This window comes from Anabrus simplex, chromosome 2 (assembly GCF_040414725.1).
Source record: "Anabrus simplex isolate iqAnaSimp1 chromosome 2, ASM4041472v1, whole genome shotgun sequence".
NCBI classification, from domain to species: Eukaryota; Metazoa; Arthropoda; class Insecta; order Orthoptera; family Tettigoniidae; genus Anabrus; species Anabrus simplex.
In genome coordinates, this window is record NC_090266.1 from 200,346,005 (window position 1) to 200,361,374 (window position 15,370).

At 41.1% G+C, this 15,370-nt stretch overlaps 1 protein-coding gene across 1 annotated transcript in view; it reads right to left on the minus strand.

Annotated features, from left to right (window-relative positions):
* Window positions 1-1,420: 1,420 nt before the first annotated feature.
* Window positions 1,421-15,370, minus strand: part of LOC136862743 (zinc carboxypeptidase) — a 138,836-nt gene continuing 124,886 nt past the window's right edge. The window contains exon 9 of the mRNA XM_067138972.2: window positions 1,421-1,712. Within this exon, the coding sequence (XP_066995073.2) occupies window positions 1,522-1,712 (191 nt within the window). The 3' untranslated portion in view covers window positions 1,421-1,521. The remainder of the gene's footprint in view (window positions 1,713-15,370) is intronic.

The following is a 15,370-nucleotide window of genomic DNA, read 5'->3' on the forward strand; positions in this document are numbered from 1 at the left end:
TTGATAGGTCAAAACGATATGGTATGATGTGGTGGCTGTTAGGATTGCAAAGGAATACAGGGTGTCTGCAGGGGAGGGATAAGACAAGGTGTATACTTTGTGGAGCTGTGAATGATAAATTTCATTTGCTAGGAGATTGTGAGGAAACGAGGGAGATAAGACATGGATTATTGAGTGCCGAGCATCGGAAAATATTGGGGAGAGGGTATGAGAAAGCAATCTTGAGATGGATTATCAAGCAGTGGGAAAAAGTGGGTGAATTGAACAGGTATTTATGTGCGGCAAAAAAGGCATGCGAGAGTAAAATGAAGGAGGGTGAGTTAGAGGGTGGACAAGGGGGTAGGGGGGGTGGAATAGTTATGTATGTATATGGGAAGAGTGTGTATATAAGGGAATGGGATAGTATGATAAAAATTCTAATGGGTTAGAGAATATAGGAGTCAAGTACTTAGTTAAGTATGTGGAGTTGGATAATGATATGGGATTGCATGAAGGCAAGGTCTTTCTGTTTGTGTTAGAGTTGGTTGGAATGCAAGTGCTGAAATGCTGAGTGTTGTTGTTTGGAGTATTGATTAGGTGTAGGTCAGGAACAATAATGTGACACAAGTGCAGAGCGCAATAAGGACACTTGATGAGCATGTCTGAACATTGAGTAAGTGACTGCTACAGCTAATGACTGCTAGGAATAATACTATCAGATATATATTCTTCTTCTTCTTCTTATTATTATCTTCATCATTATTTCTCTCTTGATTCTGGGGTTTTAATTCAACGGAATGAGGGGCATGGCACGAGGTTCTGAGGATGACTACTGTGGTGACTCTATTTGGGGGTTTTACGTTTCCGGAGTATCCAACGAACCTCATGGCATGCCCAGGGGATACGGCAATTTCTTTCCTTACCTTTTTTTGTAATATGAGTTGTCCATTATTATTATTATTATTATTATTATTATTATTATTATTATTATTATTGTTATATTAGGGCAGGTGCTTTTTTCTCACCATTCATGCATATTAGGGGGGAGTAAGGGAGGATGGGCAAGTGAGAAAGACGGGGTGGGTAAGGCCCACTCCAAATAAGTCAAGGAAGGGAAGAATACGATAGGTTGGATAGGGGAGGAGAGAGGATCCAGTTAGGTGTGGACCGTCGTAATGGAAGGGTGAGAATAAAACACACTGTCATCTGGTAGGATGGTTGGGGTTCTCCTTAGGGCCCCACAGGTAGGGTCGGCCGTGTCATCATGGGGAAGGCGGCCTTCTTCTCACCAGGGGGATGACACGGTCGGACGGTAGCAGCAGACAGCTAAATTTGTATTGCTTCACTTTATTATTCTCTATTATTTATTTTACTCTGCATGTGAACATGTATAGGGGCGAAGTCGCCTGTTATGTTCAACAAATGTTCTAATGTTCTACTGCATGAAATTCCTGACTCCAAGTACAGGTACTGTATATTGTGCTTTTGCTGATTTAGTATTAACTTCATATACATAGAAATTCAGGTTGTATATGATATTGTTCAGCGAGGAATTTCTCTAGCATCTTGGAGTATAGAAACAACGGCATCTAAGGTCTCTTCTGCGGCTGGAATGATCTCCTCTGAAGGAAGTAGGAAGGAATATGGCTCGTGTTCTCGCAGCTCGAACACTATTGAGGTGTTAATCCTCAATTTATCATATACCCAGTCCAAACTATCGCCACTGGCCGGATCTGAAACAGATGAGTTAACGCTAGAATGAGGATGCTCGCATAACAAATTCCATCAACATATCCCTGCATATACAGGGTGGTCAGAAACAATGTGAACCGGGCATATGAGCGTTACAAAGTTGTAAATGAAATGGCGTATGGCTTTTAGTGCCGGGACTGTCCGAGGACAAGTTCGGCTCGCCAGATGCAGATCTTTTGATCTGACGCACGTAGGCGTCCTGCGCGTCGTGATGAGGATGAAATGATGATAAAGACGACACATACACCCAGCCCCCGTGCCAGCGTAATTAACCAATTATTGTTAAAATTCCCGACCCTGCCGGGAATCGAACTCGGGACCCCTGTGACCAAAGGCCGGTACGCTAACCATTTAGCCATGGAACCGGACGCAGAGTTGGTCATACTGATAAATAATTTGGAAACATAATTCGATAATAATTAATAATACTTTCGTGCGGCTATTTCTAGCTGAGTGCTTTTTTTTTTTGCTAGTTGCTTTACGTCGCACCGACACAGATAGGTCTTATGACGACGGTGGGATAGGAAAGGCCTAGGAGCTGGGAGGAAGCGGCCTAGTGTGAAAATGGGAAACCACAGAAAACCATCTTTAGGGCTGCCGACAGTGGGATTCGAACCCACTATCTCCCGGTTGCAAGCTCACAGCCGCGTGCCCCTGACCGCATGGCCAACTCGCCCGGTCTAGCTGAGTGCAGCCCTTGTAATGCCGACCCTCCGATGAGGGTGGGCGGCATCTGTCATGTGTAGGTGACTGCGTATTATTGTGGTGGATGATAGTGTTATGTGTGGTGTGTGAGTTGCAGGGATGTTGGGGACAGCACATACACCCCGCCCCCGAGCCATTCAGCCAACGAGTCGGACACATAATTCGGTATCTCGCGCCGTTTTATTTTATCCGCTGCTGAAGGTAGCGAAACACATCGTTTCTTGGGCTTTGCGCAGCGGTGTTGCTAAATCTGCAGGTGGCTTAAATCGACTTGAAAGTCATGCCGAAAGAGCAGCATCAAACACAAGCACTCCGTGGGTTTCAGCCGATATCACCGCAGCATATTTGTTGAGGTACCATCCTGTCAGCTCGGAGGTCCGTGTTCAAAACCCTCCCATGGTAATTTTTTCCTTAGACTGATGCTTTCAAGCCGATCATATGCCAAGTGCAGATTTAGTAACATCGCCGTGCAAACCATATTTGAAATTGCCCGCTAACTTCAGCAGGTGATAAAGTGACAACGGTGTGAGATATCGAGTTACTTTTTAAAATTTATTTATTCGTATGACGAACTCTCTAACGCTCATATACGTGGTTCACGTTGTTTCGGACCGCGCTGTATATATATTTCAAAAAGTAACACTACCGGTATACAAAGTTATTCATCTGACCTGCTTCCTCTGAACAACAGAGGCCCTTGGAGGAACAGTACACCAATCCCGACTTCGTAAATTGCGGGGGAGACCCAGCAGTTCCGGAAAATGGATGGCTTCACTCGAGGAACCTCCTCCTGGTTATTCAGAAGTATGGGTTCGAGCCCCACTGTCGGTAGCCTTGAAGATGGCTTTCCGTGGTTTCCCATTTTCACACCAGGCAAATGCTGGGGCTGTACCTTAATAAAAGCCACGGTAGCTTTCTTCCCACTCCTACCTATCCCCTGCAGTCGCTTAAGTGCTGCCAGTATCCAGTATTCGGGAGATAGGTTCGAACCCCACTGTCGGCAGCCCTGAAAATGGTTTTCCGTGGTTTCCCATTTTTACACCAGGCAAATGCTGGGGCTGTACCTTAATGAAGGCCACGGCCGCTTCCTTCCTACTCCTAGCCTTTTCCTATCCCATCGTCTCCATAAGACCTATCTGTGTCGGTGCGACGTAAAGCAACTAGCAAAACCTACCTATCCCTTTCCTATCCCATCGTCGCCACAGGACCTATCTGTGTCGGTGCGACGTTAAGCCAATTACAAATAAATAAATGAATAAATAAATAAATAAATAAATAAATAAATAAATAAATAAATAAATAAATAAATAAATAAATAAATAAATACTGAAGAATGGTTGAAATGGAAAGCGCTCAATGTTACGAGCTGCAAATCTAACCTGTTGAAGTGGGGCATCAGCTCAACGATATGTGAATGTGGGTCACCACAGACTGTACCCAACAACATGCACTACGGAAGATGTTATAAATAAGTGAGCAACACCTGACTCTGTGAAAGTAGAGATGGGCGAAGTGATACTGCTGACTGTGAAGCAGTGTGTCGACACACGGCGCACTACCGCCTCGGAATGCAAGAGAAACAGTGTTCCTATATGCAGTACCTGGACACACAGTGATGCAGCGTGTCGACATATGGCACACTTCTGTCACGGACAGCGAGTGTAGTAGTGTTTAGCGATCGCGCAGGCGTGGTGAAACATGAACCACGCTTCATAGCTAAGTTCAGTTCACTGAATAAACTGTTCGACGTTCTTATATCGATAAAATATGAGGTCCATGAAATATTTAATGTGCAAATGGACAAAACAGAGTATGATAAGTAGATGATGCACAGTATAATACGTAGTACTAGAATATAGTAATACTAGCAAGATACCCGTGCTTCGCTACGGTATTATACTGAAATTTATAATTGAATGCTTATTGTTTTAGATATATAATCCGCCGAAATTCGCGATCAGACTCGTTTTCTGCGAGAATCCACCGAAATTCCCGATCTGACTCGTTTTCTATTAGATTACTGCACGTTTCCTCCCATTTTTCAATCTTCCTTTCCAGGAATCGATTTCGTACTTCCCGGGCTAGGCTCAGGTATTCCTCCCGGTCAGTTGGGTCCGTAAATCTTTGCCATCTTTTCCTATAATAATTTTAATATGTATAAAATCCTTCAGAAGATCCGGCGTGGTGTCATATTGGGTGCTTTGGCGGGACTGAACCCGCGGCCGGACTGCATTCTTAGTCATTACCCGTCCAGGAGCCGTTTCCAGTGCGGTCCGCACATTTGACGACGGTCCGGAACATTATTATTATTATTATTATTATTATTACTACTACTATTATGTGTTGCTGGAATGGTTGATGACAGGGAAAACCGGAGTATCCGGAGAAAAACCTGTCCCGCCTCCGTTTTTTCCAGCACGAATGTCACATGGAGTGACCGGGATTTGAACCACGGAACCCAGCTGTGAGAGGCCGGCGCGCTGCCGCCTGAGCAACGGAGGATATTTATAAGTACATTAAGAACAGTAAAATCAATTGGTCTCACCTCCTTCTACACCCCACCGCCGTTAAGTTTATTTACCGCCACCCCCGCCCCCCCCCCCAAAAAAAATTAAAAGAAGGCTTGTTTCTTTATGTTTAAAGGAGATTCCAAACACCAATGTTCACGTCTATTGCCTTCAGTTTTGACATATAAGTATCCCCATAAAAATAATTTATTTTTTTCACTTCATTTCACACTACTCTTCCCCCCCCCCCCAAGTGAATTTTCCCGCAAGAAATACTTGTTTCTTTAATAGTAAAAGATCTTCTAAATACCAATTATCACGACTCTAACTTCTTCAGTTTTTGATTTATGTGTCCCCGTGAAAGAAATTCAATTCCTTTACACTCCCACCCTCCAAGATGGTTTCCCCACCGAAACGCGTTTATCTTTGTTTTTAAAGGAGATCTAAATACGAATTTTCACGTCAGTAACAACTTTAGTTTTTATTAGATATATGCATTCTCATAGAATTAAGTCAATTAAATTTTCAATTCTTTCACCCCCCCCCCCTTCATTGGATTTTCCGAGAATACGTCTTTCTTTACTTTTAAAGCAGATTGCAAATATCAAATTTCACGTCTGTAACATCTTCATTCTTGAGATATCAGTGGCCTAATTGAAATGAAATGAAATGTCGTATGGCTTTTAGTGCCGGGATATCCCAGGACGGGTTCGGCTCGCCAGGTGCAGGTCTTTCTATTTGACACCCGTAGGTGACCTGCGCGTCGTGATGAGGATGAAATGATGATGAAGACAACACATACACCCAGCCCCCGTGCCATTGGAATTAACCAATTAAGGTTAAAATCCCCGACCCGGCCGGGAATCGAACCCGGGACCCTCTGAACCTAAGGCCAGTACGCTGACCGTTCAGCCAACGAGTCGGACAGTGGCCTAATTAAAAGAATTCAACACCATTTTCAGTCACTATTACCCACCCCCCACCACCCAAGTGGTATTTCCGAAAACTAAAAATACACGATTCGTTGTGTATAATAGAGATAAAAAATACCACTTTCACTTCTGTAACATGTTAAGTTTTTTTAGATATACTGTAAAAATTCTCATTTTAAAATTTCACCTCTTTTGAGTTCCCCTTAAGAGGAGTTTCCAAAAACAAATCACCTATGTTTCTTTACATTTACAGGAGATTCCAAACACCCACTTTTTACGTCTGTAACATTTTACGCTTCCAAGATATTCTGTAGATATAGCCTTTCAAAAAATTCACCCCAATTTGTCACTCCTGTTTAACCGCCATTAATTGGATTTTCCAAAAACTAAAAAATACGTGTTTCTTTATTTTTAAAGGAGGTCACATATACAAATTTTCAGTTCTGTATTATCTTAAGGTTCTGAAATATAAGTATCCTCATTAAAGGCATTCAACCCATTTTTCACCCTTTTACACCCCTCCTATTGGGATTTACAGGAAACAAAAGAATACGTGTTCCTTTATTTTTAGAGGAGATTCTAACTACCAAATTTTACATCTGTAAATTTTAAAGTTTTAAGATGTAGACACTCTCATTTTTAAAAAGTCACCTCCCTTTTCACCCCCCCCCCAATATTTGAATTTTCCAAAAACGAAAAATACGTGTTTCTTTACTTTTAAAGTAGATCCCAAATACCAATTTTCAGGTCTGTAATATCTTCAGCTTCTGAAATATAAGTAGCCTCATTAAAGGCATTCAACCCATTATTCACCCTTTTACACCCTTCCTATTGGGATTTTCCGAAAACAAAAGAATACGTGTTTCTTTATATTTAAAGGAGATTCTAAATACCAATTTTTATATCAATACACTTTAAAATTTTGAGATATAGATACACTCATTTTAAAAAATCACCCCCTTTTCACCCCCCCGTTAATTGGATTTTCCAAAAACAAAAAATACGTGTTTCTTTATTTTTAAAAGAGATCCCAAACACCAATTTTCAGGTCTGTAATATCTTCAGGTTCTGAGATATAAGTAGCCTCATTAAAGGCATTCAACCCCTATTTCACCCGTTTCACGATTCCTATTGCGATTTTCCGAAAACAAAAAAATGCGTGTTTCTTTATTTTTAATGAAGATTCTAAATACCAATTTTTACATCTGCAAACTTTAAAAGTTTGGAGATATAGATTCACACATTTTTAAAATTCACCCCCTTTTCACCCTCCCATTAATTGGATTTTCCAAAAACAAAAAAATACGTGTTTCTTTATTTTTAAAAGAGATCAAAAGTACCAATTTTCAGGTCTGTAATATCTTCATTTTCTGAGATATAAGCACCGGTATCCTGATTAGGCATTCAACCCCTTTTTCACCCTTTTTCACCCCTCCTATTGGGATTGTCTGAAAACAAAAAAATACGTGTTTCCTTATTTTTAAAGAAGATTCTAAATACCAATTTTCACATCTCTACACTTTTAAAATTTTGAGATATAAACACACTCATTTTAAAATTTCACCCCCCTTTTCACCCCCTTAGCGACGGAATATCCGAAAATCCTCTCTTAGCGAGCACCTACATCTTAATATGAATATATCCCCAAAATTTCATTTCTTTATGTCCAGTAGTTTTGGCTCGGCGATGATGAATCAGTCAGTCAGTCAGTCAGTCAGTCAGGACAAGCTACTTTATATATATAGATTATGCGTTTGCTTTTCCAGTAAGTAGGGGTTGCCTGGCCGAGGCGGTAAAGGCGTGCTCTGTTCGCCCGGAAGGACGTGGGTTCGATTCCCCGCCAGGAAGTCGTAAAATTTAAGAAATGAGATTTCCACTTCCGGAGGTGCATATGGCCCTAATGTTCACTGAGCCTGCACCAAAAAGGAGTACCAGGTTAATTCCTGGGGGACCGGGTGAGTTGGCCGTGCGCGTAGAGGCGCGCGGCTGTGAGCTTGCATCCGGGAGATAGTAGGTTCGAATCCCACTATCGGCAGCCCTGAAAATGGTTTTCCGTGTTTTCCCATTTTCACACCAGGCAAATGCTGGGGCTGTACCTTAATTAAGGCCACGGCCGCTTCCTTCCAACTCCTAGGCCTTTCCTATCCCATAGTCGCCATAAGACCTATTAGTGTCGGTGCGACGTAAAGCCCATAGCAAAAAAAAAAAAAAAAAAAAAAAATCCTGGGGGCACAGGCGGCCGGGCGTAGAGCCAACCACTTCACCCCATCAAGTGCCGAGGTTACGGATAGTGGAAGCCTTCCACCCCTCCAAGGGCCTTCATGGCCTGTACGGAGAAGACTTTGCTTTGCTTTTTCTTCACTAAGCGCGTAGAATGAAACTGAAAGTTACAAGTAACTCATTTGAATTATTATAAAATGATAAATGAAATTTAAGAAGAGTTCAAAATAGGTATAGGTACAGGTATTGCATGCTACAGGATTTTCATCTCAATTACACCAGCATTCTTTGTGATACACAGAGAAATTACAAATAATTATTACTTAATATTACCGAGCCTAACTTAAATCTATTCTAAACTAATCTTAATCTAATCCTTTTTATTGAAAATCTTAACGACTTTCTAGACATTCTGGATTGCCATAAGGACAAAGTTTAACTACATAAGTAAAAGTATCACAATTAATAACACAGTATACAGTCTACAGTCCGCCTCCGTGGTGTAGTGGTTAGTGTGATTAGCTGCCACCCCCGGAGGTCCGAGTTCGATTCCCGGCTCTGCCACGAAATTTGAAAAGTAGTACGAGGGCTGGAACGGGGTCCACTCAGCCTCGGGAGGTCAACTGAGTAGAGGTGGGTTCGATTCCCACCTCAGCCATCCTGGAAGTGGTTTTCCGTGGTTTCCCACTTGTCCTCCAGGCAAATGCCGGGATGGTACCTCACTTACGGCCACGGCCGCTTCCTTCCCTCTTCCTTGCCTATCCCTTCCAATCATCACATCCCCCCCCCCACAAGGCTCGGCTCCTGTTCAGCATAGCAGGTGAGGCCGCCTGGGCGAGGTACTGGTCATTCTCCCCAGTTGTACCCCCCGACCCAAAGTCTGAAGCTCCAGGACACTGCCCTTGAGGCCGTAGAGGTGGGATCCCTTGCTGAGTCCGAGGGAAAAGGCAGCCCTGGAGGGTAAACAGATTAAGATAGTTAGATACAGTCTACAGCATTCACATCTGCAAAACAAAACAAAAAATGATGCATTCATTATTAGGACATTAACGGGAGTATAAAGGGAATATTAAGGCTGGCCGGTGTGATGCTCCATTCTGACTGTGGGATCAGTTACATAGCCTCTCTTGCTGTCGAGAATTCTTTTAAAAATATGATTATGTTTGCACTGAAATCAAGAGCACCATTTTTCCGAGATGCACTGTTATAGATACTGCATAGTCTGTAAAGTGGTGAATTTTGACGGGCAGATGTTCTAGGTTTTTGTTTGAAAATGTTAAATGAAATCTTGAATTTGGGCGTGGCACATGGAAATTCAGGAAGAATGCACAATAACAAACTTAACCTAATCCAGTTACGAAAGCATAGTAAAATACTAGTCTAAGTAAAATAAATAATTTAAATATTATGTAATGAGTGATGGAATCCAAGAAGAGTCGGAAATCGGAATATTATGTACATTAACAAACAACCTAAACTCCTTTCGCTAGGGGCTTTACGTCGCACCGACACAGATAGGTCTTATGGCGACGATGGAATAAGAAAGGCCTAGGAGTTCGAAGGAAGCGGCCGTGGCCTTAATTAAGGTACAGCCCCAGCATTTTCCTGGTGTGAAAATGGGAAACCACGGAAAACCATCTTCAGGGCTGCCGATAGTGGGATTCGAACCTACTATCTCCCGGATGCAAGCTCACAGCCGTGCGCCTCTACGCGCACCAACCTAAACTAGTTACCAAAGCATAGTAAGGTTGTTAATAAACTAATTTGAATGATTATAAAATGAGAAATTAAATGTAAATAGAGTCCAAGGTTGGTATTATATGTAAAGTAACAACTTGACCCAATCCAGTTTAAAAATCTACTTCAAATTGAAGTTTAAAAACATAATTGTCGAAAATTTTGCACTTGACAAACGGGGGCGTCTTTCTGTTATAGTATGCCCCTGTTTTGAAAACAATGCCCTTTTTCTGTGTAAAACTAAAACTGCGGAGTACATGGTTCTTTTAGTAACCTGAATTGCGGTTCAGAATATGAAATGTCTACTAAAGAGTATCGGCTGATCTTCCGGGCAATGTCACGCGGAATCTTTCTATTGAGGCGAGAAGACAAAGCACCGTCACTGTAGCTGATATGTGCGGAACCACTGTTGTTTCCGTTCACGCGACACGACACTGCTTCGAAACAGTGAAGCGTTGATGTGTCGAGGCATCAGTACAGCTGATTGTGCCACCTCAGTGTTTCGAAGCATACACACACTAGCAACTCTATCTGAAAGTCACTAATTTTTTGTCGGCAACTATATAAGATTGCTCGTCCGCTATATTTGTCGATCTTGTTAGATCCCTTCCGTGGTGAAGGACACCTCTGAAGGCAGGCCTCATATTAATGAGTCAGGTAGCATCTTCTTCTCCAGTGCTTTGCCCGATACACATTTACCTACACTGCCAAGATCCAACACGACGGGCTTTCTTTTTTTTCTATCTTTCTTTCCTTTCAGTCATGTTTTACCGAGCTCGATAGCTGCAGTCGCTTAAGTGCGGCCAGTATCCAGTATTCGGGAGATAGTAGGTTCGAACCCCACTGTCGGCAGCCCTGAAAATGGTTTTCCGTGGTTTCCCATTTTCACACCAGGAAAATGCTGGGGCTGTACCTTAATTAAGGCCACGGCCACTTTTTTCCCACTCCTAGCCCTTTCCTGTCCCATCGTCGCCATAAGACCTATCTGTGTCGGTGCGACGTAAAGCAACTAGCAGTCATGTTTTGTTATTGTAAACACATTGAGTGGCCAAAAGTCATGGGAAGACATTGAATGTGATGTTGATAACGAGTTGCTCCTCCGCGTGCCCTCAAAAGGCAACAATACAGCGAGGCATCGACTCTACAAGGTGTTGGAATCGTTCTGGAGGGGTCTGGACCCACGCATCTTACACTGCTACCCACAGTTGGTCTTGTGTAGTTGGGGGGCGCGGGAAGTTCATGGAACGCACACCAGCATCGATAGCATTCCATAAATGATCGACTGGATTAAGATTGAGGATATGGAGAGTCAATCCATGGTCGTAACTTCACTGGAGTGCTCCGCCAACCACCTACGTGCCACCACAGAGCAGTGACATGGCGCATTGACCTCTTGAAACATGGCATCTCCATCAGGGCATTCTAGGGCCAGAACGGGATGCAGATGGTCTGAAAGAATGTCTACATAACGTGCACCTGTCAGCGCTCCCTGCAGCCGGACAATGGGGCCTAATTGCGGCCATGAGAACGCCGCCCAGACCAGAAATGAGTCACCCCCCGCCTGGATACAACCTTGTTAAACACGCAGGATGCATAGCTTCATGGGACATACGCCACACTCTCACGCGCCCATCAGCTCGGTACAACTGGTACCGGAATTCATCGGACCATACCACACGCCGCCACTGTTCCATGGTCCATTGCCGATGTTCGCGTTCCATGCACGTCGTTGAGCTCCGTGTAGAGGTGTGAGCAAAGGTACACGAGTTGGTCGTCGGCTAGTGAAGCCTATGAGGTCCAGTTGCCTCCTTACTAACCTGGTAGAAATGGGTTCCTGACTCCCAAGATTCAAATGGGTGGTGATTTGACTCACAATAGCCCGTCGAACGCCCAGTATAGTTATGCGGAGGCAAAGTGATGTCCGTTCGTTAAAAACCTGTAGTCTTCCCGTGCGGCGGTTTACGCGGGTGGTAACATTCTCTCTGATGTTGACCAAAAAAACCTGAATTCGCGCGTAATCCCCACAAGGTTTTATACCCATGCGTCCTGCTCCAATGATCATCCCGCGGCTGTGGGCTTGCATCCAACTAGACATTAACAAACTAAACGATGACCTGGAAAATATAAAAGACTGGACTAAAAATAATTATCTTAAAGTCAATCCATTCAAATCGCAAGTAATCATAATTGGATCCAAAAGTAATCATACCAAACTGAAAAGTGCTAAAATTCCCCCAATCCTATTCCACTGTAAACTGTAAAAAACCTTGGCCTCATTTTTGATAAGTACTTAAACTGGACGGAGCACACGACGAAAATATGCCAACGAGTATTCTTTTCTTTGCACTCTCTTAAACGTTTACGGGATCTCCTTCCTCTAAATACGAGAAAGTTACTTGTTCAAAGCTTAATTCTACCCATATTCGATTATGGTGACGTAATATACAACAACCTAAACACCACACTTAACGCTAAACTTCAGCGGGCTTATAATACATGCATCCGTTTTGTATTAAATATGCCCAGGTATTGTCATATATCACCTTGTCTTGAACAGCTGTCGTGGTTATATTTGGCGGAGAGAAGAAACCTTCACTCTGTTTCGCTTGTTCACAACATTCTCCGTACAAACACACCAAGTTATCTGAGGATGGATCTTAAATACTTGTCATCTCCAAACAGTATACCTACAAGGTCAGAAACCTCTTCCCTGCTGAGCTTCCCAATTTACCGCACGACCGGGTACGGCAACTCATTCATACCTGCAATCATACGCTCTTGGAATTCCCTTCCGGCTGTAATTAGAGCCATACATAGTAGAAATGTATTTAAAAAAACATGTTATAAATGGTACATAGACTTAAGAAATTAGTATTTAATGTTTTTTTTAAATAGTGACTCTCAGAAATTTACCTTTTGTTTATAACTATTATTTAAGTTTAATTTTATAATTAATTATATGTAACTAGAAATCCTAATACTCTGTAGTTTGTACAATGTAGTACATATGAGATGGTTTGGCATAACAGCAGGCTTCATAGCCTGAGCCACGCCACAAGTCAACAAATAAATAAATAAATAAATAAATAAATAAATAAATAAATAAATAAATAAATCTATATATATAAAGTAGCTTGTCCTGACTGACTGACTGACTGACTGACTGATTCATCATCGCCGAGCCAAAACTACTGGACATAAAGAAATGAAATTTTGGGGATATATTCATATTAAGATGTAGGTGCTCGCTAAGAGAGGATTTTCGGATATTCCGTCGCTAAGGGGGTGAAAAGGGGGGTGAAATTTTAAAATGAGTGTGTTTATATCTCAAAATTTTAAAAGTGTAGAGATGTGAAAATTGGTATTTAGAATCTTCTTTAAAAATAAGGAAACACGTATTTTTTTGTTTTCAGACAATCCCAATAGGAGGGGTGAAAAAGGGTGAAAAAGGGGTTGAATGCCTAATCAGGATACCGGTGCTTATATCTCAGAAAATGAAGATATTACAGACCTGAAAATTGGTACTTTTGATCTCTTTTAAAAATAAAGAAACACGTATTTTTTTGTTTTTGGAAAATCCAATTAATGGGAAGGTGAAAAGGGGGTGAATTTTAAAAATGTGTGAATCTATATCTCCAAACTTTTAAAGTTTGCAGATGTAAAAATTGGTATTTAGAATCTTCATTAAAAATAAAGAAACACGCATTTTTTTGTTTTCGAAAAATCGCAATAGGAATCGTGAAACGGGTGAAATAGGGGTTGAATGCCTTTAATGAGGCTACTTATATCTCAGAACCTGAAGATATTACAGACCTGAAAATTGGTGTTTGGGATCTCTTTTAAAAATAAAGAAACACGTATTTTTTGTTTTTGGAAAATCCAATTAACGGCGGGGGTGAAAAGGGGGTGATTTTTTAAAATGAGTGTATCTATATCTCAAAATTTTAAAGTGTATTGATATAAAAATTGGTATTTAGAATCTCCTTTAAATATAAAGAAACACGTATTCTTTTGTTTTCGGAAAATCCCAATAGGGAGGGTGTAAAAGGGTGAATAATGGGTTGAATGCCTTTAATGAGGCTACTTATATTTCAGAAGCTGAAGATATTACAGACCTGAAAATTGGTATTTGGGATCTACTTTAAAAGTAAAGAAACACGTATTTTTTCGTTTTTGGAAAATTCAAATATTGGGGGGGGGGGGTGAAAAGGGAGGTGGCTTTTTAAAAATGAGAGTGTCTACATCTTAAAACTTTAAAATTTACAGATGTAAAATTTGGTAGTTAGAATCTCCTCTAAAAATAAAGGAACACGTATTCTTTTGTTTCCTGTAAATCCCAATAGGAGGGGTGTAAAAGGGTGAAAAATGGGTTGAATGCCTTTAATGAGGATACTTATATTTCAGAACCTTAAGATAATACAGAACTGAAAATTTGTATATGTGACCTCCTTTAAAAATAAAGAAACACGTATTTTTTAGTTTTTGGAAAATCCAATTAATGGCGGTTAAACAGGAGTGACAAATTGGGGTGAATTTTTTGAAAGGCTATATCTACAGAATATCTTGGAAGCGTAAAATGTTACAGACGTAAAAAGTGGGTGTTTGGAATCTCCTGTAAATGTAAAGAAACATAGGTGATTTGTTTTTGGAAACTCCTCTTAAGGGGAACTCAAAAGAGGTGAAATTTTAAAATGAGAATTTTTACAGTATATCTAAAAAAACTTAACATGTTACAGAAGTGAAAGTGGTATTTTTTATCTCTATTATACACAACGAATCGTGTATTTTTAGTTTTCGGAAATACCACTTGGGTGGTGGGGGGTGGGTAAAAGTGACTGAAAATGGTGTTGAATTCTTTTAATTAGGCTACTGATATCTCAAGAATGAAGATGTTACAGACGTGAAATTTGATATTTGCAATCTGCTTTAAAAGTAAAGAAAGACGTATTCTCGGAAAATCCAATGAAGGGGGGGGGGGGGTGAAAGAATTGAAAATTTAATTGACTTAATTCTATGAGAATGCATACATCTAATAAAAAGTAAAGTTGTTGCTGACGTGAAAATTCGTATTTAGATCTCCTTTAAAAACAAAGATAAACGCGTTTCGGTGGGGAAACCATCTTGGAGGGTGGGAGTGTAAAGGAATTGAATTTCTTTCATGGGGACACATAAATCAAAAACTGAAGAAGTTAGAGTCGTGATAATTGGTATTTAGAAGATCTTTTACTATTAAAGAAACAAGTATTTCTTGCGGGAAAATTCACTTGGGGGGGGGGGGGAAGAGTAGTGTGAAATGAAGTGAAAAAAATAAATTATTTTTATGGGGATACTTATATCTCAAAACTGAAGGCAATAGACGTGAACATTGGTGTTTGGAATCTCCTTTAAACATAAAGAAACAAGCCTTCTTTTAATTTTTTGGGGAAGGGGGGCGGGGGGGGGCGGTAAATAAACTTAACGGCGGTGGGGTGTAGAAGGAGGTGAGACCAATTGATTTTACTGTTCTTAATGTACTTATAAATATCCTCCGTTGCTCAG